Source organism: Fusarium sambucinum, chromosome II, assembly GCF_050947815.1.
Source record: "Fusarium sambucinum isolate potato_lamoka chromosome II, whole genome shotgun sequence".
NCBI lineage: Eukaryota > Fungi > Ascomycota > Sordariomycetes > Hypocreales > Nectriaceae > Fusarium > Fusarium sambucinum.
In genome coordinates, this window is record NC_139293.1 from 7,770,857 (window position 1) to 7,797,203 (window position 26,347).

A 26,347-nucleotide genomic window follows, 5' to 3' on the forward strand; every position below is an offset into this window, starting at 1 on the left:
TTGTCTCCTTTCCTTTTGTTCTCTCTTCGTTTCTTTTCTCTTCCTTCTTTTCTCTTCTCTCATCTCCTCTTCTCGTCTCGTCTCGCCTCCTCGCGTCTTGTACCGTCTCGCCTCCTTGCCCTTTATTAATCCCAGTTTGCGGTGGAAGTCACCCCTCATGCAACCCCCATGCAAGTTCCCATCTGCTTCCGCCCTAGTCCCGCACCGTTAAGAAGCCACGTGCGCCACTAGGGGTTGCGCGGAGCCTGTCTGTCCTGTTTCTGGAGTTGAGATGAGATGTCGAGGGGAAACATGTGTGGGGAAGGAGTAGATTGACCATTGAGATCGGATCGTAGTGCCGGGCTGGAGCCTACATCATGGCATGATGCCATGGTCGAGATGAGATGAGATTCCCTTGTCTGCATAGACATGGCATTGCTTGCTGCCGTTATGCGGGAATGGTCTCAGGCTCTCCATCATCACACATTGATTTCTCACAATCAGTGTTTCCGAATGGTTGGCTTATATTCTGATCGCCAGGGTACATGTCTGTGCAATCCCGCTAGCGTCGGGATCGTCTTTCTAAGATACCCAAAAGAAGGCGAGATTTCAGCTCTTGTTTCCACGAGAAGGCTCTGGAGTACCCTAAAGTTGAAATGTCACATTGCTTTAATATGAGATCGTACGGCTGCAAGTCATCTATGTCTCGCGGAGGCACGAGTGACAGCCAGACCACAGGTCTGGGAAAGCCACCGGTTCCTCACAAGGCGGACTGGCTCGTTGCTCTGTATTGAAATGTACTCTAGTAGATCCTCAGACCATGCCACCTTTGGCGCCTTCTGGTAGCCTACTCCCATGTTCCCTTGTGGAACTCCAATACATTTCACCTTTAGATGTGGCTCTGCTTCCTTTTCTCGAACGATCTTGATGTGCGGTCCCGTCGTACGACTCAATCAACAATCGCCCGATGCGTGTAACCGAAACGTCAAGCGCCGACACCCATTGATAAGTTTGCTCATGTTGTTTCCCGTCTTGGTCTGTGGCACATACACCGACCCAGCTCTTGCATACAGTGTAGTATCCGCAGTTGGGCGCTCATGAGTCGTTGAGGCCTGCCATGACCTTTCAAATTACTCGGCTTATAGTTAAGTCGATCCTTTGCTAAATCTAAAAAAGTATGTCCTGCAATTCAGTGTGAGAAAGAATTCTTGCATCCTGCCCGAAGGCTAGCTGCATATGTAACGAGTGTTTTGTTTTTGGTGACTCTCACCGATGATGCACCAGCTTACAGGTGATTAGATTGCATCATCCACGAAACGAGCTGTCCTCCGCGCCGAGGAAAGGTTGGGCGACCGGCTCAGCACCAAGAAGTGTGACCGGCTATGAGTGATATTTGATTGCCTTGTAAAGTTCTTTGAGGCCGGATAAAGCACCGAAGTGTGGCTGCCACTGCAGAAGATACAGACAGTCCATGTGTATGCCCAAAACAATTTCCATGAATGAGTTACAACGTTGGATCGTTAATAATAGATGGGCCTAGTCAGCGATTGATGCGCCCTTGGATTGATAATCTCTTGGCGTACAATGATTGGTTCATGCATACTTCAGGCATTTCGGGTTTCTATGAGCCGCATGGTTGATTTTGACCGGTGGCGATCCTCCAATCAGGAGTACGTCTCCAAATGTAAGGAAACTGACCGGTCTAGGTCACGCATCTCAATGATTGAGCTCGTGACCCAGGGCCTCAAGATGTCATGACGCGATGCTTGACCGTCAATTTGTGTCTTTCGAGTCCATCTCTGCGGGCAAACTTGCGCTTTTTAGGCGGGTTTGGACAACCAGGCACGTCGCACCGCCAAGGTTTTCTGTGTTTGTTGCAATGCTGGCTGTATTATATCAAGGTCAGCAGGAACCAGAAAACTTTGTGTGTGATGTGAGACTTACGCGAAAGAAGAATTTCGATCAAAGATGACAAGATTACCCTCTTTGTCAACGCCACCCTTGTCGCACCGATGTTCTAACGGGCAGTGATATGAACCTTTGCCTCTTTGTTTGAGAGCATCCATATCAATCTTGCTGAACTGTTCATCCTCATCTCCTCCTGAATCTTCTGAAGCAGAGATATTTCCTCCAGGAGATAGAGTATCATCCGTGTTTTGAGATAGTAAGTTTCGCTGACCACCACGGCCACCAAGACCAGCGTCACTCCCTCTGCCTGGTTGCTGAATCCAACCCGCAGGCTCAGATTTGACAGCAGGAAATGGAGGAATGGCCTGGTAAGTAGACCCAGATTCGGGTTTCCGCTGCCAGACTTCTTGTACTTCTTCGGAGAATTTCTCTGCCAGATCACGAATCTTGCTATAAGAACGGATGAGCCATGCTTTCACAGTGGGTTTCATAGGTGGTACGACTTACCCTAGCTTGGTGATATTTATGTCCATGGTGGCCATCGGTTGCAAATCCGCCATATGAGTCGTTGTAAAGGACCGCTCATGAGCGTCTTCCGCCGCTCTCTCCACATGTGGCCCTTGAACCAGTCTATTTGTCAAGGAGTACCACATTCGGGCGGTTTGGGCAAGGTAGTCGCCCACATCGTTAATGATGTTTTGGTGATGTCCGGACGATGTCCCGGCGGCGGTGAATTCAGCCTCTGATGCTAGGTCTCTGGACGCAGCCGCTAATTGGTGCCGGACTAGGGCATCCAGAGAGTTGGGTCCCATCGAGTTGCCAGGTATAGCGTGGATCCCCGATTCAAAGACAAGCGTAGTTGAAGGGACTGGCATGGTGGCAGTATCGTATGTATCTGTACTCTGTACCTCTCTAGATACTCTTGTATTTGTTGTTGACTAGCGTCGATATTGTATGTAACTAGAGCCACTATGTACTCCGTACTTTGCTCAAGTGTCTAAACCAACCACACGGGACCTAGCAGTAGTAGTGCTGCTACAAATTGTGGCACGGAAGCTAACGAAGGGCTCGGGACCGGCGCGGCGCGGCGGCGACCACGGGAAGGCAAAATTTTGGGGCAGCAGCCGAGGGGGAGGGGGAAAAAAGACGGCCCAGGCACGGATACGTATGTAGTAGTGTTTCGCTTTGGCTGTAGCGTTCCTGAAAACAGAAGAAAGGAAAAAGATGCTCATGCACTTGCTTGCTTGCCTTGGTGGCCGGTCAGAGAAGGAAGATGGGACAGCATGTAGCGTGTTGGCGAATGCTCATAGGCGGGATTGCGTTGTGTACTGTACTGTAGGTACTCTGTCTGGTTTGGTTTGGCCTAGAAGCCAGTGCTCAAAGGCGAAAGACGAATGTCGCAGTAGATGCTCGGTGAGCGAGCGTCCTGCGTCTTGGGCCCGTGAAAGAGGACAACCGCAATACCCAACGGGGAATTGACAATATGAATGCTGTGGTAGTTTCAGTCAGTCCTTGGAACCAGCTCCTTATGAGGCCGCCAGAGAGGCAAGACATGCGGTGCCGGCTACAAGCACAACTTTTTCGTGTGAGCAACGGGTGACGGGAAAAGAGACAACTAGCTATGAGAAAAGAGACAACTGGGTCTAGGTAACGCTGGTGCGTTCGGGGGCTGGTCTCCCAGCTTGTACCAACGTAGTTTACAGTATTGTTGGCACTGGACGGGACAAACTGCACGCCGCAGCGCAACACCGTCGTGCGTCCGGTCAAGGTTCAGCGCGACTGGGCTGTCTCCATACCGGTCGGTCGACTCTCGATCCTGGACCTGGAAAAGCAAGGGCGGATAGCTAGCGTCCATGGGACGCCATGGCGTTTTTCCCTTACTGGATCCCCCATCTCATTTGGCCCCCTCCCCCCCTGATCCCTGGACCCTGGCTATCACATTGAGAAAAGCCACGCTAGGTACAAATTGCTGGGCCACACTCATTTCCTGTCTCTCTCTCCCGGGCCCTCTCTCTTTGTGTGTGTAGGTACTGTTCCTCAGTAGATAGCTTTTGTGTCAACAGCGGCGGCTGGCGCGTGAAGCGCCTGAGGCAATCGAGGGTGAGATTCGCCTTCAGGTTGCCCGCCCTACCGATCTTGACCTGGCGGCACTGGTCCCAATATCGTGAGGCGGCTTACTGTAACCATTGGAGAAGCCCAACTCTTTCCCTTGTGTTAAGGGCTCTAAGCTTGTCGTTGAAGTGGGGAAGGCCGCAATCCAACCATCGCCCATGGCAGACGTTGTCCTGTCTAACGGCTCCTAGACATCTCTTATAGTTAAAGCTCTGAACGGGTCCAAAAGAGACAGAGAGCAACACCTTGGTCAAACGTGCCTTTTAATGCAGGTACTCTCCCCAGACTCACACCATGACCTCACGCTCTTCCTGACTCTGCTTTAACACCCCTCTGCTGGCCCCTTGGTTCTGTTGTTTCCTCTTCGCTTCTTGTTGTCTCCTTCCGCCCCCGCTGTTCCGGTGGTTCACCCTCCAGAAATCCACACTCGCCAGGTCTGGCTTTTGCCTTGAAGCGAACCACTCTACTGGTACAGTATCTCATCAATAAGCTTTCAAACCGACGCGCTGTGCGTTGCCCCCGGGCCCGGCGGCTTCTGAGATCGCTTCCTGTTACCGCCCGCCGCAGCTGGTTTCCTTGGTGTTCTGATCCGGACGTCTCCGAAACGAACAAGACCGCCTTTTCATCTCATCTCTCTTGTCGATTGCAAACGCGCGGACCCATCGGAGTTACACTCCGGCGGCGAGCCGCTCAGATGGAAAGCTCACCAGAGCCAAATCGTCCGTCGAAGCGCGTGAAATACGAGCAACATGACGATACGATTCAAATGAGTATACCTGGAGCCGATATCAGAGTTTCCGAAACCATCAACGGGTCTTCAGTTGCCGATGTGCCGTTTTTCGACAACCCATGGCCTTCGACGACGGCCTTGTCGTCTCCTTCTCAGGTATTCTTCAACTTTTCTGAAGACATTGACACCTCTTGGACCCCTAATTTTACAGGTGAGGAAGTGAACCTGTCTTCCCTCATCTAATGAACCCTTCCAGCTTCCCTTGATGCCTTTTCGTTTTTGGTTATGCTCCCCAAGTACTCTGTCCATCATGCCGTGTTTTTTTTTCATTGTCCATATTTCATTCCTGTGGAGGGCCTTGGGTGAGATGGGTCTCATATGAGAATGCAACGCCTTGGGCAGTTTGAGAGAACATATCGCACCTACCCACCCCGCTCTCACCCCTACCCTCACACCATCGCACCTTTTAACTCAGAGCTCATCTTTTACCCATCAAACCCTTGCTTTCATTCCGCTGCCCATCATAAAGGAATTAAAGCCTTCCGTTGACCCGATCATGCCATGGTAGACTATCGAGTCTGTGAGCTGACGTTCCATGCAGCACCCCAGCCTGCGACGTTGAACCTTCAAGCGGCCACGACGCCTCAACCTGAACTGCAACGGCCTCAGACACAAGAGTTGCCTCGACTCTTGCCTGCGGCACCAAGCGCTACTCTGGAGGAAGATGCAGGATACGAGGTTGCAAGGCAGGGTGAGGCACCTTTTGTCAGCCCTTTCTCCTCAGAGGAACGGTTGACTGTGTCCGTCCTCCCTCGTTTCGCTCGGCCTCATAATGGACAGGTGAATGGTTATGTCAAGTTCAACTGGCCTACGAAACAGGACTCGAGCCAACTGCCTGATCCTACTTCTTCACAATCAGACGATGATGTTGTGGATATAACGCCACATATATCGCGATCGCGTCCGGACACTCACAACTCTGGCATGGTATACTTGGATATGTCTGCGTCCACGACGTCCCGAGCGCAAAGCAGGAGGTCGTCGTCCGTGACAATTGAGTTGGTGTTGGGAGGCGGCACTCCATCGCAGGCATTGATGGTGAATTCGTCACCTTCACCTCAAGAAGCGTTTGCACGAGCTCCGCGAAAGGTTCCCAAGAAGTTCGGCCATGAAGCCGCCATGGCCGAGATGGACTATATTGACAGGCGATTATTCGACTTTTGTAAGTCCGCTCAGTGGCAGTGCTGGCTGGCAGTCGTCAGTCCACCATGTTTCAACCATCCCTAACTGTCGTTATAGACATCAACAACTGGTGCCCAGGAAGGAGCGTTCTCCAAAACACGAACCTTTGGCTCAAAGATTTGGCTCCAATGGGTCAAAACAAAGGCATATTGCATGCTATTCAAAGCCTTGCTGGAGTTTATATCTATGATTATTTGCCGGATGAGCGTATTCGAAAACGAATTAATGAACGGTACGCCATGGCGAATAAATATTTTGCTGAACTTCTCAACGCGCCTGAAAGCACGACGCGTGGACAGGGGCGAGAGGTAATCACCATGGCCGTGCTTCTTTCTATGCAAGATGTATGTGTGACTGTGTCTTGCAGTCTATTATCTGTTAGTTTTGCCGTGAAATAATCTAACAGTTTCCTAGGTCATCCTTACCGAACGACGTCTAAAAAAGCCTGACAAGCCCCGATGGCTGGAAGGGTTTAAGCAGGGCGAATATTTCCTTCAACAAACGGATCCTGGTCGTCGATTTTGGAATGAAAGCCACAGCACTGTGCAATACGACCCTCTTCGAATATCTCAATCAATAATCGTTGGTCGGGCAGTAATCCTTGCTCAACCGATGATGGCACTCCCTGACCCCGCAACAATGAATCCCGAGATCGAATCCAACAGGTTTAACTGGCTTCTTTATGGCGCGGAAAATGATCTGTTTGAGATTCATGGGGGCTGCGGATTTTCGAAGAAGCTGTTGCACACCATGAGCCAGGTCACATACTGCGCAGCACGTTTGCAGCAGGAACCTACGAGCACCATCGTCCCCATTACGGCAAGATTCTTGATGCGGACGTTGACTGACATGCGCCAATGGAGCCGCGAGGGGAAGTCTTGGGAACAGTGTCAACAGCGTGCCCAGACGATAACCTGGGTGCGTGTTATGTCGGACGATGTTATAGTATCATCAAAGGAGGATATGACGGACGTTACAGCTGAAGCATGGAGAATTGCGGCAATAATTTATTATCAATGTCGTCTTTTAAGGTATGAATTGGAAGAGAACAAGAGACAGAGAAGGAGGAGCAAGAGAATTGGCTGGAGAAGGATTGTGTAAAAATGCTGTTCCTTTCCTTCCATGCATCTGTCCTCCTGCTCCTGCTCCTGCTTCTCGACAAATAACGAAAAAAAGATGGCAAGTGCGCTAACATGGCCTTACCTGCCTAGACTACCACGAAATCACCCGGAAGTTCTTTCCAATCTAGACGATCTGGCCAAGTGCATTCGCATTATGCCAACATCAGGGACACATTTCACAGCTCAGGCGCCTTTACTACCAGTCTTTTTCTTAGGATTGCTTGCTACTAATCCTGCGCATAAGGAGGTATCAAGAGGCTGGTTCCAACAAGTCACAAATACGCCAGTTCGAAGTGTAAGTCAGACAAACAAGACAAAAGAAAAAGAAACGCAATCCTCCCATTTTCGTAATCTATGGCAAAGGGCAGGCTGGTTCTGCCCTTGGTCAGGTCTACCGCAATTACTCTAGTGTTGAATTAGTGTGCTAACATCTCATCCCAGAGTGTCCCCCCATTATACGAAGCGCTCAAAAGAATCTGGGACTGGATCGACAGCGATGTAAACCTCCAACTCGACCCAACTCCTATTCCCGAATCTCTCGGCAAGAGATATCCTTGGTGGGAACACCTCGTCGAGAGGGTACTCGAAGAAGAAGACGAAACTCTGTGCCCGACCTGACGCAAACATTCATTGTACACGTCTTTCTGTCCATTTTTGGGATCTAATACCCCCAACTGGGTATTCAACAAATCGCAGCAAATAGTTGCCCGCCTTTTTAGAGGTGATGATTTTTTATCATTTGTTTTCCTTTCATTTTTGAGGAAGCGATAGGGCGAAATGAAGGTCGACCAATGGGACAGCTTAACTGACTCCTGAGACGGCACTGTCGGCGTCGTCTCGCTGGTCCTTGCTATCCTTGCGGCGTACAAGATATTGACCTACACGCCTATCAGTATGAGAATCGTAAAAGAAGAACAAGAACAAGAAGAAGAAGAAGAAGAAGAAGAAGGAAATAGAAAACAAAACGCCATGAACGGCGTGGATAGGGACTACTCACGGAACTCCGAGTTAGGTGCCTGCCAGACATCAATCACGCTCAGTCCTGCCTTATAGCACATGAGGCGCACGTTGTCTTCGGCATACTTGTGAGAATCGAACCAGTCAAATTCCTCACCCTTCTGGATGACGCGGCCCATCTTTTCGAGCTTGACGTTTTGCTTGGCGCGGAAGAAGAATCTGTGTCGTGTTGTGGGTTCCTCCTCCAGCTGAGCAAGGAAATCCCAGTCCTCCTCACGGAACCACTCTTCACCTGCCAGTCGGTTGGCATGCTTGAATCCGTTCAAGAAGAACCGGCGATAGAGATCGTCACACGAGTGGTAAGCGTCCCAGATCTTGTCTCGGTTGCCTGGAAGAACGTGGCCGTCCATTCCGATTAGAAGGAGGTCATCAGGTCGAAGAGCATCGGCCCAGAACTTCAGGTGAGCCAATGCCTCGGGCCAGGGATCGTTGCACAGTACGGATCCGAGCGAGAGAAACAGTCGGGGTGACTGGATCTTCTTCACGTAGTTCATGCCATCGCCAAAGGTTCCCCAAATACCTGCGCAGGTGACCGAAGACTGCTTGCTCGGATGTTGTCCCACCAGATACTTGACATTGTGGTCCAATGACGATCGAGAGATGTCTAATGCAAGGTACTTGGTGGAGACGTTGGCCTTGTCGAAAGCAGCAAGAAGGTGGCCAACCTTGCGGGTGTCACTAGAGAAAGGCGCGTTAGTTTTGACAAGGTAAGCTTATAGCCGCTACTCGCTGAGGGTGGGCAGAATGCGGGGACAACAGAGGACAAACTAACCCGGCTCCTAGATCAACAATAGTGACACCAGCTTGGCAACGCGCAGCGACATCTGCACCGTGCTTATCGAAAAGCGCAATCTCGTCATGAGTTTGGTAGAACTCTGGGGTGAAAATGATCTGGTTCCAGATCGGCAAGCCTACATCGTCATATAGGAGCTCGTCTGGAAGGGTTGGCTTGGAGGTTGAAGAATACGACGCCGTGAGGGTCTGCCCCAGCCGTTCAGCAACATCATCGTACATGTTACTGCCGCCGATATCGACTACAGCTCCATGGGCGGGAGCATCATTCTTGGGGCTCATGGTGCTAATTGCGTCTCATGAACTGGATAAGAACTGAACGAATGTTGATTCAAAGCAGCTATCCGAACCTACTGTCGAAAATCGGAGGAAGGTGCGACTTGACGTCAGTCACAAGCAGGGTCTGTTACACACAGCCGGTGGTGTAAGGGTTGACAAAGTATCGCCTCCAGAAAAAAACGAAAGTAAAAAACGGCGATTGAAAAAGGATATAACACGGCACAAGGTGGCTCCGGTGTCTGCAAATGTTTCGAAAGTTGACGGATGATGTTGTCGACGCCGAAAAAATGGAAGCTAGCGAGTGGAAGGAGAAGAGATTGCGATTGAAGGTCTGCGTCGGTCGATTCTTATACCCTGGCGTTGGGAAATCACTTCAATCAGATGCCAGCTGCTGCCAGCTGCCACTGACAATGTTGGTTTCAGTGCCTGCCAGTGCCAGTGCCGCTGCTCAATGGAGTCGGCTCAGGGAGTCGAGGAAGGCCTGTGGACAGGCGCTGGAAGCGGTAGAATGGTGCGAGACAGAAAGAGACAGGCAGGCAGTGAACTAGCAAGGGCGTGATATGATTTGAAGCGATTCAAGAAGAGCAACGCGGAGCGTGGATCCTGTACGCTGAAATGAAAGTGTCTGCCCCTCAATGGAAACAAAGCAATGCAGCATCTGGATCTCCCTTGGGTTTCTTTCCGTTTTTCTGCTTCTTCAGTTTGACAGCTCAATGCAATGCCCGTCAGTATGTACAATGCTGGTCTTGATTCCCTGAATGCTACTGGGTGATATGGCATAATACCCCAGCACTAGAATGTATTTACTTGCGTGCGCAAGGTGGTATAGTGAAATGGGACGGATCTTGGCCATGTATAGACTTTACTCAAAGCGATTAATCCTGCATTGGGGCGAGCGTAGAGGGTGTCATCCCCCATGCTGCTCCAACATTGACCTCTCCACTGCGAGGCATGGGGGGTTCCGCTAAGTTTTGGGGAAGATATCAAGACCCTTGTTTTTTCCTTTTTTTTTTTGGTGTGTGTGTTTGTGTGTCGTGTTTTTCCCCCTACACGTCTGTCGTTCTTGCTTCCTGCTCTTTAGTCATTGTTGTAGAAGGAATTGATCACCCCAATTATCTGTCTGAGATGTCGTGTTTGAAGCCTTCCCAAATGGTGCTATATCAGGCTACCAAGGAGCTAAGTGGCAATGGGATGGCTTGCTGCATATCGTGGTTTGGAATCACGTGTTGAAGTTTTGTTGTAACTCCAGAATACTCGCGGTAATATCCAGGCCCTGACCCTGCACGAGCAAGCACTAACGAGGATCCAGGATGTGGTGAGAAACGAAAGCCTATTTGGGAATTTGGCCTACGCTCCCTCCACCATCACCGGAGGGCATGTAATCAACTCACCAAACAAGCACGAGCCTGTTCAAGGAATGGCGCGCTTCGCAATCGGTTGTGCAGTCTGGAGAACGACACTTGACCAAAGATTCCACCGAGGCATTTCATTCATGGCCCCGTCTTGATCTCCACGGACCCGCCTTCACCCGCTAGGCATTGCCGTGCTGGCCAACTTGATGCTGTCTGCTATCCATAGGCCGCCTCTGGTAATGCCGGCAAAAAAGCCTTGATGAGATGACTGGTCATGTTGGCCCAGAAAATAACAACAGGAGCTTTTGGTTGATCCTCGATGTCAGTCAGGGTGGCTACAACAACACAGTGCACTTTGCAAACACCCCTGTTTCATCCCCAGTTCCAGCCCTGGAAGGTGGGATACATACAGATGCACGTCATGGTTCAAAACGAATCCCGCTCAAGCTAGAGAGACAAGCAACATGAGCTTGACAGACGGCAAAGATAGCGCGGTTTCCAAGTCGGACTCTATTGGTCACGATACCTTTGGTCTGGCTCTTCCGCGTTGGAAGAATGATGGGCTGACTCTTTGGGTAGCACAATGGCGTCGTTGGTCGCTGATCCTCAGTGCTATCTCGACAACGGTTCCTGGCCCCCTTTGCACGGGGTCTTTCAAAAACCTTGGTGCAAATCGCTCGAGGCGTTGAGAATCTCGCGAGTCTTGCCGAAGATGGAGTATGCCTACACTCCAATCTCAAAACCTTGACCGCCTGTTGATCCAGCACACCTTGAAAGAGAACGCTGCTCTTCAACTCCCTGACAAGGCTCGGCCCCGTCTCTGCCCCATTTCACCGCGGCACAGATCATTGTTGCATCTCGACAACCCATCACACGGAGGCGGTGGGGAAAGAGTGCACGCGTACGCAGTCCAGGACGTACAGTGAGTACTATTTATTTATTGGCGGTCACAGGAAAGCTCAATATGGGTTCAAGGTTTGACGACAGGCTCCAAGTTCAGATGGACTCTGCAGAATCGAGAGCCATGCAGGGGGGAGGGTGTGTTGATGTTTGTTTGTTGGAGTCAAGCTTTGTTCGCAGACACGCCTTGGAAGAGACTTGAGTGAATGGGGGTTGCAAGTGGAGGTGTGCTGTGCTGCAAGAGTGAGATGCAGAAAAAATAGCCCGCAGTCATTGCAAGGGTTCAGAACTGCGCACTAAACTAGTATGCTCTCTCAGCTGGGGGTACACACGCAACCATCATCAAGTCCTTGTCAGTCACAGAGGACTGGAAGAGCAGGCTATGAGGCACGAATCTTGCAAGGCAGATGTTGATTCCAACTGACTTTGAGCACGCTGGACCCTGCTACCGTCTTGAGTAATGAGCCAAGCCTCAACGTCTTTGATGGGGCCGTCAAAGTTTTACTAGGCTTTAGCTAAACGCAAGGAAGGGAACTCCCGCCGTGCTAGGATGGTTTCCTTTCTTTTCCCGCAGGTCCGCTCAAAGTTAACTGGGGCCGTGTTTGTTCTCCACTGGTTTTGAGTCTTTAGTAGGTTCTATCTCGTTGGTTGACGCTTAGTAGAGCTCCAACGTTGAAAAAGTCAATGGCTGGGCGCTATATGTACAGTAAGCCGTTGTTATTGACTAGGTGCAATTGATCAATTGGTCCCATGCAGATTTTTTTCCTTTTCTCCGTCATTCATTTCCGTTTGGAGCTTTTTCTGCTACCATGGTTCATCCTCTTTACTTGTCCTTTTGTTAACTTATCACCCAACTGCACGTGCAGTCAGTCAGTCAACTTGCATTGCATTGAAGAAACACGCTTAATAGCATCGTGCAGCTATCATCAGGGATCCTGGCTAGGCAGTGACGTTTTACAGACGGATAATAACCCTTCCCATGTCCTTGCCCTTGCCCTTGCCCTTGTCAGTAGAGACTAAAAGACAGCCATACAAACCCACACCTCCAACTTTCTTAGCCGCCAAACCAGGAACGCAACTTAGACACCTCCATCTTGGGACCCCAGGTCACGGTGTTCGGTGCAATGAGGAAAAGTCAGACTCAACTTGTTATCGACCCGGTTTAGCCGCTTCCCAGAATGGCACAGTTGCGTAACTTGACCAGTACGAATCGAGATATGGAAGCCTTGCATGACGAATGCTATCGGCTGCCATTGTATTGCGATACGACAACACCCTCTCTTTTTTCAGAATCCAAAGTGACTGTCTTATTTTAGGTATCTCGATCATAGAAGAGAGCGACAACCTTTATTCACCCCTTCAAAGATGGAAATTGACGGATGTTCGCTCAAAATCATATCATATCGTACATGTGCTATGCATGTATGTCGAGTTTTTTTCTATTTTACTAGGACCGACTAATGAATGGTCTGCAGCAGCTCCACGCGACCAAAAATTGGCTGTGTACTATGTATATGAAGTCTGAGTATACTTTTCAAGACGTGAAGCCATGAAAGGAGGGCGCAATTTGCTGATAACGATGGCATCATGGCATCCAATACAGGTCAGCAGCTGGACAGATCGCGATTAAAGGTTAACACCCTACTGAACTGTACTGAGTCTTAACTGGGGGGTAAGAGTTATGGTGTGGTGTGGTGTCACTGGGGATCAGCATCCTGTCTTTTCTGCCGGACTTCAGGGCCGGGAGGATGATCGAGCAATGGCATGTCGCATCTTTGACTCCCGACAGCCTGGTAAGGCCTGGACCGGCTCCTTTCCGAGTATTCCTGTAACTACCAACAACGCTATCTTATTCGACAGCTTGGAAAGTGTCACTCATGCTGTCAATGTCAATAGTTGCCATTTGGGCTTTGCCATTCTCCAGTACTGTTGTATCGTCAAGGAGATAAATATGGGTCGGGTACATTCAAGCATCATACAGTATTTGCGGGTATTGGCAGGATGGCTAGCTTAGTCTAGCACAAAACCAACTCTAGACATCCTGGTTGAGTTGAGGACACGATGATGCACTACGGTAGAGCATCTGACGGACGACTGGATTTTCCGGACAGGGCCGAGTCCACGGGCCGCTTCCGGTGCAGCTTTAGTGTTTATTACCAGGTCTAGGCAAGTAAGGAAGGAGGAGGAGGAAGAAGAAGAAGAAGAGTTGAGCTAAGAGACCCAGTTGACGTTGAAGTTGGAAGTTGTCATGTTGTGAGAGCCTCACAAAAAAGCAAATAGAAAAGTGGATGCTTATAGTAGGCAATAATATTATGCCCGGTTTCCCCGGGTTTGCCGCTAGAAACAAAAAAAAGTGAAGTTGATTCGATCATGTATGCTACTAGGTATGTAGAGAAAAAGGTGAATCCTTGTCGTTACGCTTTGATGTTTTGTTTTGCTTCTACATTGCTTTGCTTTGCTTTGCTGTACAAACAAGCCAAGAAGCAAGCAGCCGGGATGAGACACAGGACGGCTAATGTGCTGATGCCTTATTAATATCCATTCAATGTGATATGATATGTAGATGTGGACGCCAACTGGAAGGTAGCTCCGGGCTTCGATTTAGTGGTCGACGCACCTGCCTAAGAAGGGCCTAAAACGGAAACAGCAGGAGGTTCGTCAATTAGGACCAATCGCAACAACGCGGCTGACTGAAGCGTGATCCCAGATCCAAGACATTCATCATCCTTTACTAGGTATCTATCGACCGAAAAGCTGACTCACGTAATCCATCGTATTATCGCTTGCCGGGAATACAACCCGCCCTTGCTGGATCCTCGGTGGCTTTTCGTGATGCATTTCTGTCACTTGTGATGGACAAATGAGAAGTCGGAACTGTCACAGTGCAATGGATTTTCCAGTACCCCAAGATACCTAACATTCAAGCAACGACGCCATGGCTCACTAGCCTCGCAAGCTCCCTACCGTCAGGGTACCAAAAGTGAGAAACGATATTACTACCACGGCACGGCTTGCGTTTAAATAGCCCAGTCGAGTGGCCCGATGCCCGTTACTTGAAAGGATCTAGACTGTTTGTCGGTGATCCTTTTGCTTTTTGCAGACCGACTGTCACATGCCACGTGGGATTAATAGCTAACGCCTGATAAGTTAAACTACGACTACCACAGAGATGTGCAGGTTCATGTTGGTGGTATATGGATCCGTCGATCATCCGCCGGCTACAACACCCCATATCTTGAACGACGTACTCTGAATCTGGCCAGGTTAGAGTCTACGCTTCGGCTCAACAACGAGGTTTTGTTTTTCCAAGCACAGAGAAAAATCACTCGGGGGGAACAAGCCTGATTACACAAGACCCTGGCATCTTGTGGGGGATTCTCTGGAAGAAAACCCGTCGCCCGTTGATGTAGCAGCAGCTACCCACTGCGAGACCGGTAGTTAGATGAGACGAGTCCACTCAAGGGCATTCTGTGCCTGCAGGTGCGTGCTTTGACAGCGCTTGGTAATGCATCCCCGAAGCCTTAACCAAACATGGTGGCGAGCAACAGTTAGCCGAGGCTGGAACGCACAACTACGCCGTGTTCACGCGAGTCGAGATGTGATATGATCAAGTTGTCAAAAGTTGTCAAGTTACTTGTTACGAATCGTTCTTCGCCTATCAAGCCATCAGCCCATCTGGTTTCAAAACAACGCACGGAAGGTCATCAAAAGATCCCATTCATCTGGTTACGAACGATCATGTTTCAGAGGGCCGATAATAGGTTTAATAAACGGTGACACTCGTCAACACTATAGCTGAGAAGAAGCAAAGAACACGGGATGAGCAATTTGGTCTTGACATTGGCCAACAATATGCCCCTCTGCCGTCAAGTTTATGCAACATGTTATCCGTATGTACATGTCTTACTCGCTCCATTTGTTGGTTTCTTGCGCATCGAAGGCCTGTGCTTCGTTCAGCCTTGAGATAACGGCATCGGCGGCCCACACGGAAACGGAAGCCACACTTCCCGGTCTATACCTGGTGATGGCGCTCCGGTCGGCAAATGCCTGACAATACAACACGGCCACCGATCTATTCGGAACGACCAGAAGCCGCTCATTTCTAATTTATCTCTCTCTCTCAGTATTCATATTCCCGCGTTGCTACAGACACTACTGCTTGTGACAGCGTCCTATGAGTATACAGTACATATGAAGGTTGGACAGCATCTAGTTATGGAATCATATCGCATGCCAACGGCCTAACATTCATTACCTTCATTGGCACCCAAAATCCCAATTATAGCTCTTGTCAATATGACTTTCTTAGGGCTGTCCCCAACAATTTGCCTTTGATACATCATATCATGTTAGATCAATCGCTTACAAGAGGTCCTCTCCAGGATAGTGGCTAGCTCAACCTTGATGCCACAGCAGCATAATCGGAGACACACATCACTTTGGGAGCATGCACACTTCTGCTGGGGGTGTAAAGCTTGGTTAGGAAGAGAGAACAATTGAGACAACAAACAGCCGTTCAGGGGCCGCGGAGTCGGAGCCGGCACTGCATATGTGAACTGGAGCAGGGCTTTACCCAGTGTTCCGGCCGAGATGAATCGTGGCTTTATTCAAGATGCAGTCAGACGGCGTCTGTGTGTCCTTTACACGCAGACGAGAGGGTGTGAGCCCAGGTCCCTTGCCTTCTCCCGATCTTGATTCAGCGGTGTAGTACTCTACACATAGCAAGCGTTAGATATTCCACTAAATAGCCAATATGGGCACCCAATTGCATTTAACTACGCCCTATGGAGACGAAACTTTATCACGCAAGAAAAGAGGTGTGTAGATGCCAGAGAGAAGCGACGTTTCTCAGCACGCCGGCAATCGTCACGAAAGTGGTTACTACCTGCGCGGCAACACTAATGTAAGCTGCAAGAAATGCCAGGTGGTATTGTACAAGGGCCCCGGCAGACATCAAACCTACTATGGATTGGCCATTGCCGACACATGATATCTTAGCATGGGTCAATGCAGCTCATGTCCTGCGTTGTCCATGCAGAATGGGAACTTGTAGGACGCGTTGGAAGCGATGGATGCGATGGATGCGATGGATGCGATGTCAATTGCGTCAGGCCTCAAACCTTGAGGTATAGTTCTCAGAGACGCATGGCAAGCGAACAATCGCTGTATGCAATGCAGTAAGAGCCGCTTTTTGCCACATCAACTGGCATATGCAGGGCTTGAGAGAACAAAAGAGAAAACACGACATTGAGGCGTCGACCATTGCCAACTATCACAAAAAGCCATCTTCAACCATACACTTTGGGTAGGAATTATGCAGAAAAAAGGCCCTGTCACGGGCCAGGGGTCATTCAACACCCTTCAGTTCTTGAGTCGTGGTACGGTGACGTTGCAGTGTGCTTTCTCATCCTATCAGAGGGTACTGATGGACAGCAAGCAGAGCTGCTTTGCATCTCAATCGCTGACAGCATTTCAGAGCAATTGAGTTTTTTATACACCCAATGACGTTTGTACCCGTTTTACTGACGCAGCAATCGGTAAATATGATGGTTGCAGAGTGATATACGATGATTGTTTCGCCGCTTCGCAGTAACGCCTCCTTCACTAACACCAGATGTCTATATAGCACTTTCTTGGCCTTCAAGTTCCCTCCTCTTTTGTTGGATTTCTTACTCTTCCCAGAAGCCTGGGAAAAGGTACTCAACCTTCTTCATGGCCTCGGGGTTACGGCCCGCAGGCTTGGTCATAAACTTAACGGCTCCTTGAGAAGAGCCTGCCAAATGCTTGGCCAGAACCAAATCGCTGTTCTCAAGCTCGGCGAGGCGATCCAGGACGCCGGCAACCAAGCGCTTGGCATTCTCGTTGTTGGCCTTCATGTACTTCAGGACCAACTCGACGTTGACATCCTCAAACGAGTGCCAGCAGTCGTAGTCAGTCGCCATTGCGATTACCTGGTAAGCCAGCTCGGCCTCGCGGGCAAGCTTAGCTTCGGGGAGTGTCGACATGTTGATGATCGAACCGCCCCACGATCGGTACATGTGCGACTCAGCACGAGTCGAAAACTGTGGTCCCTCTAGAGTGTGTGTCAGATCATGTTCAGATCAAGATTTTTCAGAGTATGTTCTTACCCATAACAACGACAGTGCCCTTATCGTGCAAGACGACGCCATCGCCCTCCATGTGAGCTGCGCAAGCCTTGACAACGTTGGCAAGGCCTGCATCGAAAGGATCAGCGAACCCAACGTGTCCGACTACACCACCCTCGAAAAAGGTGAAAGGTCGGACGCCCTTTGTGCGATCGATGGCCTGGTCAGGGAGCACAAAGTCCATAGGCTTAATCTCCTCCTGCAACGAACCGACAGCGGAGAAAGCAATAATGGATCGAACGCCGATGTGTCGTAGAGCAGCAATGTTGGCACGGTTGGGAACCTCGTGAGGAGCAAACTGATGGTGAACACCGTGTCGGGCAAGGAAAGCGACGTAGCCACCCTTGTGAGAAAGGATCTGGATGGGCGATGCGGGAGCACCCCAAGGTGTAATGGGGTTCAGAGAAGCGACAGGCTCGAAGCCCTCGAGTTGGCCGAGACCAGTACCGCCAATGACGGCGATATGGACAGGCTCTATAAGAGTAAAGAATCAGCATTGCGCCTGTGATGATTCGGCAGGGTCGGGATCGTCGTTTGGGTCTGCATACTGTCAAAGGTAGTTGGGAGGTCAGCCATTTTGAACAATTGGAGCAATGATGGATTTCGTAGGAATTGAAGCTTGAAACGGTAATGATGGCAAGGTGGAAGTTGTCGTCGTCGCCCAAAAATATTTGTCGCGATAAGAACCTGAGAGTAATCATCTACTAACCCAACTACCCCGCCATACCATGGCCAAGATTACGTGCTTGGGCTATTCGATGGAGGGGTCGTGGACCCCTTTGGGAGCTGTATTATTGGTTGAGCCATTTGAAGATTGTTATGGAGATCTTTGGGGTTTTGGTGATGATGGCAAGAGTTTGTAGAGTAGCTAACTACCTAGAGTATTAATTAGATGTTTGAGAACAAGGCACCAGTGCATGGGATCAATAAAAAGGATATTGTTGGTATCCGAAAGTTTGATGTGCGCAGCGTGAGATCTGGAATCTCGCCTTCTGGCCTTGTATTTTCATGGCTCTGTCAGCCGGATAAATGTTCAGATCTGTCTTTGGAGTTGAATCTTAGCGCCCTTGGCTATGAATGCTTTCAATATTCGATATGTTTCGTACTGAATAGTTTTGCTGGTTGTTTGAATACTTTGTGTCACTGTTTAATTGCTAGAATGGCGGGGTTGGTTTTGAATTATGTCACCTGCAGTATTTTTAATATTTTTGACACTTGCACCAAATAGCAAATGGCGTTTATGAACGATCATTTCAAAATAAACCAAGGAATATGAATCGTTTATTTTTGAATAGATAGACTCGCCATTCTTCTTTTTCCTATTTCTTTGCCTCCAGCTCCAAGCCTCAACCTAATTCTTTCCTTCCTCCTCATGCTGACCAAGCTGCGGGCGGCCAAAATTTTCCCGAGCTCCGCCAAAATTCAACCCACCACAACCTCAGCAGCCTAATAATTCACCACGATACATATCATATTCGCCGGGCGCTGCATTTGTTGTAACTCGGGTGCAAAAAATGACGCGACTATCAGATAATGAAACTCTATTGATTGAGCCGCAAGAAGACGGTCAACACGATGAAACAATCGAGGAACGATGTTTCTCTGCGGCCCTCATCTGCCTTGAAGGGCACTTTACCCAGTCCCCTCCTATGGGACCGCACACAGCAGCCAAAGTGAGCTCTATGATCAACAAAACACTAGAAAAAACACATACATTCCGCAAGACTCGGTAGGCTTGTTTCTCATCTTTTCTTCGGGTCTCTTTACTGATCAGTATACAGCGAAGCCGTCTCAAGAAATGTGGCGATCTGGATCTGGCTCACAAGGATTTTTGCGGCTGCTATACCCAGCCTCACCACAAGATCCGTGGGACCCTTATCAAGCCTCAACGATCCAGAGAAGGGAGTCACTCCGCAAGAGAGCACAGCCTTGATCGTCATGAACCATGTGTCTATAAGGGAAGATCTCGAAACTCTCATCAAGCTGATGCACATCGCACGCAACTTGCTTGTCAATGCGGAGCCTGAAGTGCCCCAGGATATCTGTGCTGCGGTTCACTTTGATCAAATGGTCTACCAAACAATCATCCTCTGTGTCAATGTTACTAGCAAAGGCTATGACGGAGAGATTCTTGACGAGGCTCAGAGAATAAAATTGGGTGGCGTTACAGAACTATGTAAGTGTCCGACAAATATCAACGTCTGCAATACACCCTCACTAACATTTACTAGACAAAAAGCTACTTGTGACTTCGTTGCAACAGGCGCATAACTGGACAGCCAAACATGACAGGAACAAAATGTCGTTCTGGTTCGACGTTTTGTTTGACGACGATGGCGCGCTTTCATGCCGCGATGAGAATCCTGGCGATAATCTAGGTTTCCAACCAGAAGAGGCCAAAAGACAAGTTCAGCACTGGTTGGACAGAAATTCCAAGCTTTGCGACACTGCCAGGAAACTTCTCAAGGATCATGCTCAGAACCACGCCGATAAACCACCAGGAAACCTTGCTCCCATCCGTCCATTGGCCTGGAACTGGCTCCCGGATGGCTCCGTCGACGTTCCTGGAGACGTGACCAATACTGACGAGAAGATCAACCCGGTGTGGAGGCCAGATGAGACGGATAAATTCGAGCAAGATCGTGCTTACGGTCGCGTCTCTAGAGAGATCGATACCTGGTGGCTGAATGCCCGTGACCCCAATTACGATGAATGGAATGTTCCCATGCCTTCCGTGGAGTTCGCGCAGACTCGTCTTGAGCATTGTCGTAACAACCTCATCCATCAATACGCTCACTCTTGCGGGACGGACCATTCACCGCCTTCGGGCGTCGTTGAGGAAGAACAGCTATCAGACCACGAACATTGTCATCACTGCGAGCACGATGACCACGACCATGACCATGACCACACTCACGAATGCACCCATGATCACGAGCACGAGCACGAGCTCATTGGCCGTCACCATCACCACGAAGACGGCCTTGAATGCCAGTGCACATGTGATCACGTCCACGACCATGACCATGAACACGAACACGATCATCATCATCATCACCACCATCACCATCATGATCATGATCATGAGTATGGTCATGACTATGTGGAAGATATAATGGACGATGAAGACGTTGATGATGACGAATCTTACGGAGAAGGACCGTTGACAGGGCTACTTACTGAGGTGCCGAACATCCTAGACCCGAAGCAGATCGAGGCCTTGCACATGATCGTGAAGTCATGCATACTGGACAATGCTGGCTCAGGCTTGACTCGCGCGGGCGAGAACCTTCAAAAGACGCGCTGCCGTATGTTCCTAGCACTCGACTGTGGGAAGAGTCTGCTACGAGAGATGCTGGTGTTCATTGCCGTCTGGGAAAAGGATGAGCAGTCACTGATATTTCAAGTGACAACCCAGATCGTGGAGGCTCTTCATCACAGCGCTTTGATTCCGTATGCATGGAACTCTTTGCGCATAGCCAAGGACATCATTTCACCAGCACAGACAGTTCTCCTGCGACTTGTTAACCACATGTTCAGAGCTCGAGTCAACAACTCGTCTTCTCAGGAGAACAAGGATAACGCTCGTGATATCAAGCTTGTGCACTTCTTCTTGAGCTTCTTCCGAACCCGCATCGTCCCAGAGTGCGCTGCTTTGATGCACCTCCAAGCTCAGATCCGCGAAGAGAACTTTGACCCATCTGAGTTCCCTGTGGACAGCTGGGATATGGAGCGTGCTAAAGACGGTTTGGCTCAATACCTTGATTTCCTCACCACGGTTGCCGAGATGATGGACACTCGGGCGAAGCTGATTGAATGGGAGGCTGTTTACGACCTCATCACCATTCTGAGTGGACTGGAGGCCGGTGTGCCCAAGAAGCCTCTGATCGAACTCCCGAAGCGATCGCCACGAAGTGAAACCAACGGAAACCCTATGGTTGAACGGCCCTATTCATCTGCTGACGATGGCCTTCCACCTTCGCCGCCGCCTCCTCCTCTGCAAGAGCCAGCTCATAAGTTCCCCTGGTCCGGAATTAAGGGACAAATCTTTACCATCATCGCTACTCTTCTACAGCCACCCCCTGGTCAAAGTAGCCCAGGTAACCCCGATGTCCAGATGCAGATGGTCAAGTACAACGGAATCGTGCCTCTACTCAACTGCTGCGCTTACGATGACCACAACCCTTTTGCCAAGGAGCGAGTGACGATCTGCCTCAAGTGGTTGTTGGATGGATGTGAGGCTGCTAACACCTTCTTCCGGGAGCTTGTCAATCTTTCACCTCCACCCAACCTGCGGCCCCCACCCGGTGGCACGACTGTGTCGACGATTAGGGTCGATGGCATTCAAGGAGATGTCAAGGTGCAGGTCCGCTCAAGTACGGCAGGGCCAAGCGAGCAGGAAACCAGCGATATCGTGGATGGGGCAGGGAAAATCGATCTGAACCAACCAAGTGGTCGAGGCAGCATCGAGGATGATTTTATGGCATAAAAGGCTGGGTGATGACTCGGGCGGTATCAAGACGGACATATTGAACATGAGGATTGGCATAGGAACATAAGGCGCCTTACGGACAAAAGGGAAACGGGCCATGGTGGTCCTGAGCTTGTTTAGTTTTTGAGAAGTTTTTCGCAAAGGTGGAGAAAGGAGCCTGTGCTGGTGCTGACTTCTTGAAGGTTGCATTATCATGGAGTTCAATCTTTTGTGTTATATACACGGGTACGTAGACTTTGGTTTACCAATCCTTTTGCTTAAATTGTCGTCTATGTGACTAGGTGCCTATTTAAGATGCCGCCATTGATATTGGACATGATTCAGGAAGGGGTGGTTATGTTTATGCATACATCTTATATTACATTACCCTCTAATTCGCCCCCACGGTCATCTCGTTATGATTCGGCCACCCTTTGATGCATTTCTCCCAAGGCTAATCACTATTGGTAGTCTGTTTTCTTGCTGACCTCCCCAAGTGGCTCTTGAATAGTTCTTAGGGTCCCACATCGACGGTTGTTAGTTGGCTGACAGGTGTATCTCCTTGTTGCTGTGGTCGCTGATACCCCTTCGGTAGACCCGACCTATATTCGCGCAGCCCCACGAGTTATAAGTGGAAGCTTCGATCCCTCGGCAAAGCGAGTCAGTCATAGCCAATGCTCGATACTCACGCCATAGGCTTTCCATAGCCATCGCTCCCATTCAATATCAGCACCGTAGCACAATATCAAGTGATACAAGCCTCCGTCCAACAATAACTTCAGCCTTCATTGCGTGACAGAGTCTATTGTTAGATATGAGGCGATAGTTTAGTTGTTGCTGCGGTAGCAGCAGAGTTTGTTGAACCGACGGGAAACGCATACTTCCAATCATCAAGACGAATAGCCACCCAGTCTCCCCCTTTCTGACCTTCAAGGCCTCCTTTGCTTGTCGGTGTTACCCATCTTCGCTGTCAGAGCAACAACGCATGCTCATGTTTCGAGTATATTCCAACAGTTCTGAATCGAATCCTGGCTGGTTTATCGATAACTCAGAACATGATCGATCAGCGAACAAAGGTGCAACTACCGAAGAGGGAGTTCATGCCTGCGATCTGTGTATATTCGAGGGTATTCTTGCTATGATATGAGAGGCCTTTATCATGCGGTTCCAAGCAGGCCTCCCTGTTGATCGGCTCGCGGCTCGCTTATGAAACAACCAATGGATTCTTGCATGAAACTTGATCTGCGCCTTTGCCATATTAGGCGGTGACAGCTAACGGGCTGAGACCCATTTGGCTTGGCTATGCTTACTTTGTCTTGGTTGGTCCCTTGTCTCGATCGCGGAGGAAGACAGGGAGGTGTAAAGATCGAGACTTGTCAGCAAGGGTTGTTATTCGGAAACGCCGGTGAATCACAAGATAAAATGCCAATTATAACAAAAACTTGTTGGGACAATTATATTTGTATATGATCTGATCCGATTATCCACTTAATAACTGGATATTCGGCAGTTAATGTTTCATTGACGATCTCATGCCACGTTGATCTGCTACTTGATGCCCAACTGAGTCCTGCCAACTGCTTGTTCCCTGATGAGGAACAGACAATGAGAAATAAACAAAGTGTACCCCTAAAGCGCCTAACAAGATATGCCTGTGCCTGAAAGCAGAGTCTATTAAAAAAAAACAAGATCTTTTCCGCGACCCATGCTACTGTAACATCCAAGCCCGAGCTTGAGTTTCAGCAAATAATCTAAAAATCCAAAACCTTCATGGCGCGTAAATCATCAAAATATGACAGTGAAGACCAAAATCGTGAACTAAATAACAACGCTAAACCATATGTTTTCATAAATGTGACCTTAACACCTCGAAGTGCTTCCAATGTGATGAGCTGTAACCGTTTTTAAGAAAGAAATATGTCGATGTAAAGGGTATCGTGAAAAAGTCGTGAATGCCTTGAAGCAGTGATACCGGAATGAAATGAAGAAACCAAAGCCCGATGTCGAAACACGAAAGAGGTAAAGATGGAGTTTGTACATCGGTACTGTCAAATTTGAAAATGATGTTGTTTGGCGAGGGGTACCCTTGCAGCATCGTCGTATGTAGAGACCAAAAAACGTGAGGCGTTGACTTCGAGTCATCATATTGTTGTCGTTATCGTCGTTGTCGTCGAATATCGCAGCTATTATGAATAGCTGTTATTTAATCCATCTCGCATAGAAAGCCAATGCAGTGACAGGTGCCACTGTTGTCGGCAGGGACTGGGATGATGGTCAGGAGATTGTTGAATGGCTGTCCGTATTTTTTGTAGTTGGTGACAGAAGTCTGAATTTCCATTCCAGCCATGAGGGCCTGACGCATGCGATGCGAGGCGACCTTGTCTGCACCCTTCCTATCGGAGCGACGCTCCTGTCCAGGTGGTGCTTGTAGGAAGCGGCAGTTTCGGCCTACAGCTTCGCGAGAAGAGTATCCGGTAAGATCTGTGAAAGAGTCCGAGACATAGATGACGGGAGCATCAGCTCTGGTCATATCGCAAACAACAAGGGCGACAGAGCAGTCAACAGGGCCCAGAACAACTTGGGGGTTTGGTCGTCCCATTATTCGGAACTGTTGATGGTTAATATTTGGCGGTTAGGGTGAAAGAAGCAAGCTTACCAAGATGGACATGATGTCAATACCACTAGGAGCATAGAGGCCTGGGTAGATGACAGGGTCTTGAACTCGACGCCAAGTGCCCGCAGAGTTCACTGTGCCATCGACGTTTGAGGAGCCTTCTTGAGGAAACTCGTACTACCCAAGTCAATAAATGTTTGTTAAGAAATGCGATATCTGACCAAAACTCACGTTAAGAGCATTGACCTCCCAAGGATTCATGACGGGAATTGTCTTGGATGTCATGGTTGAACAATGAGGAGAGGGTGAGCGTGAGGACCAAGAGCTCAGGTGTAGTGGTGAATTATTAATGGTTCGCATTGAAGCTGTCATTTAAAGGTTGAGGGAAGAGACAAGTATGCAGATATATAGAGCTGGTTCCGTATGGCCTCGATGCGATAGGGCCAGGTAAACCAAAACGATATCCAGTATGACGGAGTAAGCGGTTGGTAAGGTATCAGTGGAAGCGGATAAGTTGGAGGATGTGACTCGGTATCGAATGGCAGGTCGGTTGAGAGAGTATGTATTGGATGAGATGGGTATGCTGCATGTATGAACTGGCAGGTAAGCGAGGAAGAACTCGTGGAGTCTCTTCTAGGATGCGGCTGGTTGGATAGTTATCCCAGGTCAGATTTGCAGGCAGCCAGGATAGAGTTGCGAGGATGGACGCTTTGAAGACTTTCGAATGAAATCGTGATGGACCCTGAAAAGCGAAGAACAAAGACAGGCGATGTTTGGGGGCGTGAAGGAGGATTAAATGGTGTGGTTGTAGTATTCAGATGTAGTGTTGGTTGTCATGATGCTGATGATGATGCGGTGCCGCCTGTCATTGGGGTTTTCAAGAGGCGCAGTTTCATCGTAATATGGTTTTAGGACAGGAACAAAATGAGGCTTTGCTTAATGTTTCGCTTTGATGAACTGTGATTCATCCATTTGTTTGCAGGTGTCCCAAAGCCTGTGCTACAGCCTCATGTCTTTCTACTTTACTAACAGAGAATCGGTAGTGGTTGAACAGCCGCTCAAAAAGAGAGGGAAGGGGTTTGAATCATGAGACATGAGGCGTATCCGCAGTACAGACGTCAATGTGGGTAGGGGTCAGACATCAACGATTGGTCGAGAGTGCTCGATTCTCATGATCCCCGAAGAGTTGGAGAGATCGCTGGTGACCGGCTCCATACGCGCGATCGGTAACCATCGGTGTGCTTCTCCACTTTAGACATGGAATCGACTTGTTAGATTGGTGAAACAAGAAAGGTACGTCCTCTCATGATCGCCGGGTACTTTGGTCCGCCGCTCTAGATCGGTGCAATCAATGTGTATCTTTTGATCTTCTGAATCGGCTGTTCTTGTTGTTGTAAATCGGGATTTTTTTTGCTTGCTTTCAGATGAATATCAATCGTATTTGTGTATTCCTGATCTTTTAGATAAAATTGAATTCTTTGTTCGTTCTTGGCGTTCAGATTCCATCAAATGGTTGATAATGGCTTTCGATCGATGTTGTTGTTGCTGATGCGACGGTGAACCCCATCATGATCATATTCCATCGCGCGTCATTGATTCGGCGGTGCCACGCTCACAGATACAAGACAACATCAGGACATGTTCTAGGCCCTCTCGCTAAGAAATGAAAACGCACAGCATAGTT

The 26,347-nt window shown here is 49.2% G+C and overlaps 6 protein-coding genes across 6 annotated transcripts; 2 read left to right on the forward strand and 4 right to left on the reverse strand.

Moving 5' to 3' along the window:
* Nucleotides 1-1,919: 1,919 nt before the first annotated feature.
* FSST1_009476 (uncharacterized protein) lies at nucleotides 1,920-2,762 on the reverse strand (the record flags this gene model as incomplete). Its single annotated transcript, XM_083226453.1, has 2 exons — nucleotides 1,920-2,337; nucleotides 2,395-2,762. 2 exons carry the CDS (start codon nucleotides 2,760-2,762, stop codon nucleotides 1,920-1,922), a joined length of 786 nt encoding a protein of 261 aa, XP_083085437.1.
* A 1,931-nt stretch (nucleotides 2,763-4,693) lies between these two features.
* On the forward strand, nucleotides 4,694-7,710 carry FSST1_009477 (transcription factor domain-containing protein; the record flags this gene model as incomplete). The annotated part of the gene is made up of 6 exons (XM_083226454.1): nucleotides 4,694-4,940; nucleotides 5,331-5,951; nucleotides 6,029-6,315; nucleotides 6,386-7,002; nucleotides 7,183-7,387; nucleotides 7,534-7,710. The coding sequence occupies 6 exons, from the start codon at nucleotides 4,694-4,696 to the stop codon at nucleotides 7,708-7,710; spliced, it is 2,154 nt and encodes a 717-aa protein (XP_083085438.1).
* A 183-nt stretch (nucleotides 7,711-7,893) lies between these two features.
* Nucleotides 7,894-9,183, reverse strand: FSST1_009478 (histidine-specific methyltransferase; the record flags this gene model as incomplete). Its single annotated transcript, XM_083226455.1, has 3 exons — nucleotides 7,894-7,970; nucleotides 8,090-8,787; nucleotides 8,882-9,183. 3 exons carry the CDS (start codon nucleotides 9,181-9,183, stop codon nucleotides 7,894-7,896), a joined length of 1,077 nt encoding a protein of 358 aa, XP_083085439.1.
* A 7,918-nt stretch (nucleotides 9,184-17,101) lies between these two features.
* FSST1_009479 (S-methyl-5-thioadenosine phosphorylase) lies at nucleotides 17,102-18,154 on the reverse strand (the record flags this gene model as incomplete). Its single annotated transcript, XM_083226456.1, has 3 exons — nucleotides 17,102-17,505; nucleotides 17,561-18,052; nucleotides 18,127-18,154. The coding sequence occupies 3 exons, from the start codon at nucleotides 18,152-18,154 to the stop codon at nucleotides 17,102-17,104; spliced, it is 924 nt and encodes a 307-aa protein (XP_083085440.1).
* Nucleotides 18,155-19,092: 938 nt separating this feature from the next.
* On the forward strand, nucleotides 19,093-22,067 carry FSST1_009480 (uncharacterized protein; the record flags this gene model as incomplete). Its single annotated transcript, XM_083226458.1, has 3 exons — nucleotides 19,093-19,307; nucleotides 19,360-19,754; nucleotides 19,810-22,067. The coding sequence occupies 3 exons, from the start codon at nucleotides 19,093-19,095 to the stop codon at nucleotides 22,065-22,067; spliced, it is 2,868 nt and encodes a 955-aa protein (XP_083085441.1).
* A 2,185-nt stretch (nucleotides 22,068-24,252) lies between these two features.
* On the reverse strand, nucleotides 24,253-24,948 carry FSST1_009481 (PAS domain-containing protein; the record flags this gene model as incomplete). The annotated part of the gene is made up of 3 exons (XM_083226459.1): nucleotides 24,253-24,657; nucleotides 24,706-24,840; nucleotides 24,895-24,948. 3 exons carry the CDS (start codon nucleotides 24,946-24,948, stop codon nucleotides 24,253-24,255), a joined length of 594 nt encoding a protein of 197 aa, XP_083085442.1.
* Between the last annotated feature and the right edge of the window lie 1,399 nt (nucleotides 24,949-26,347).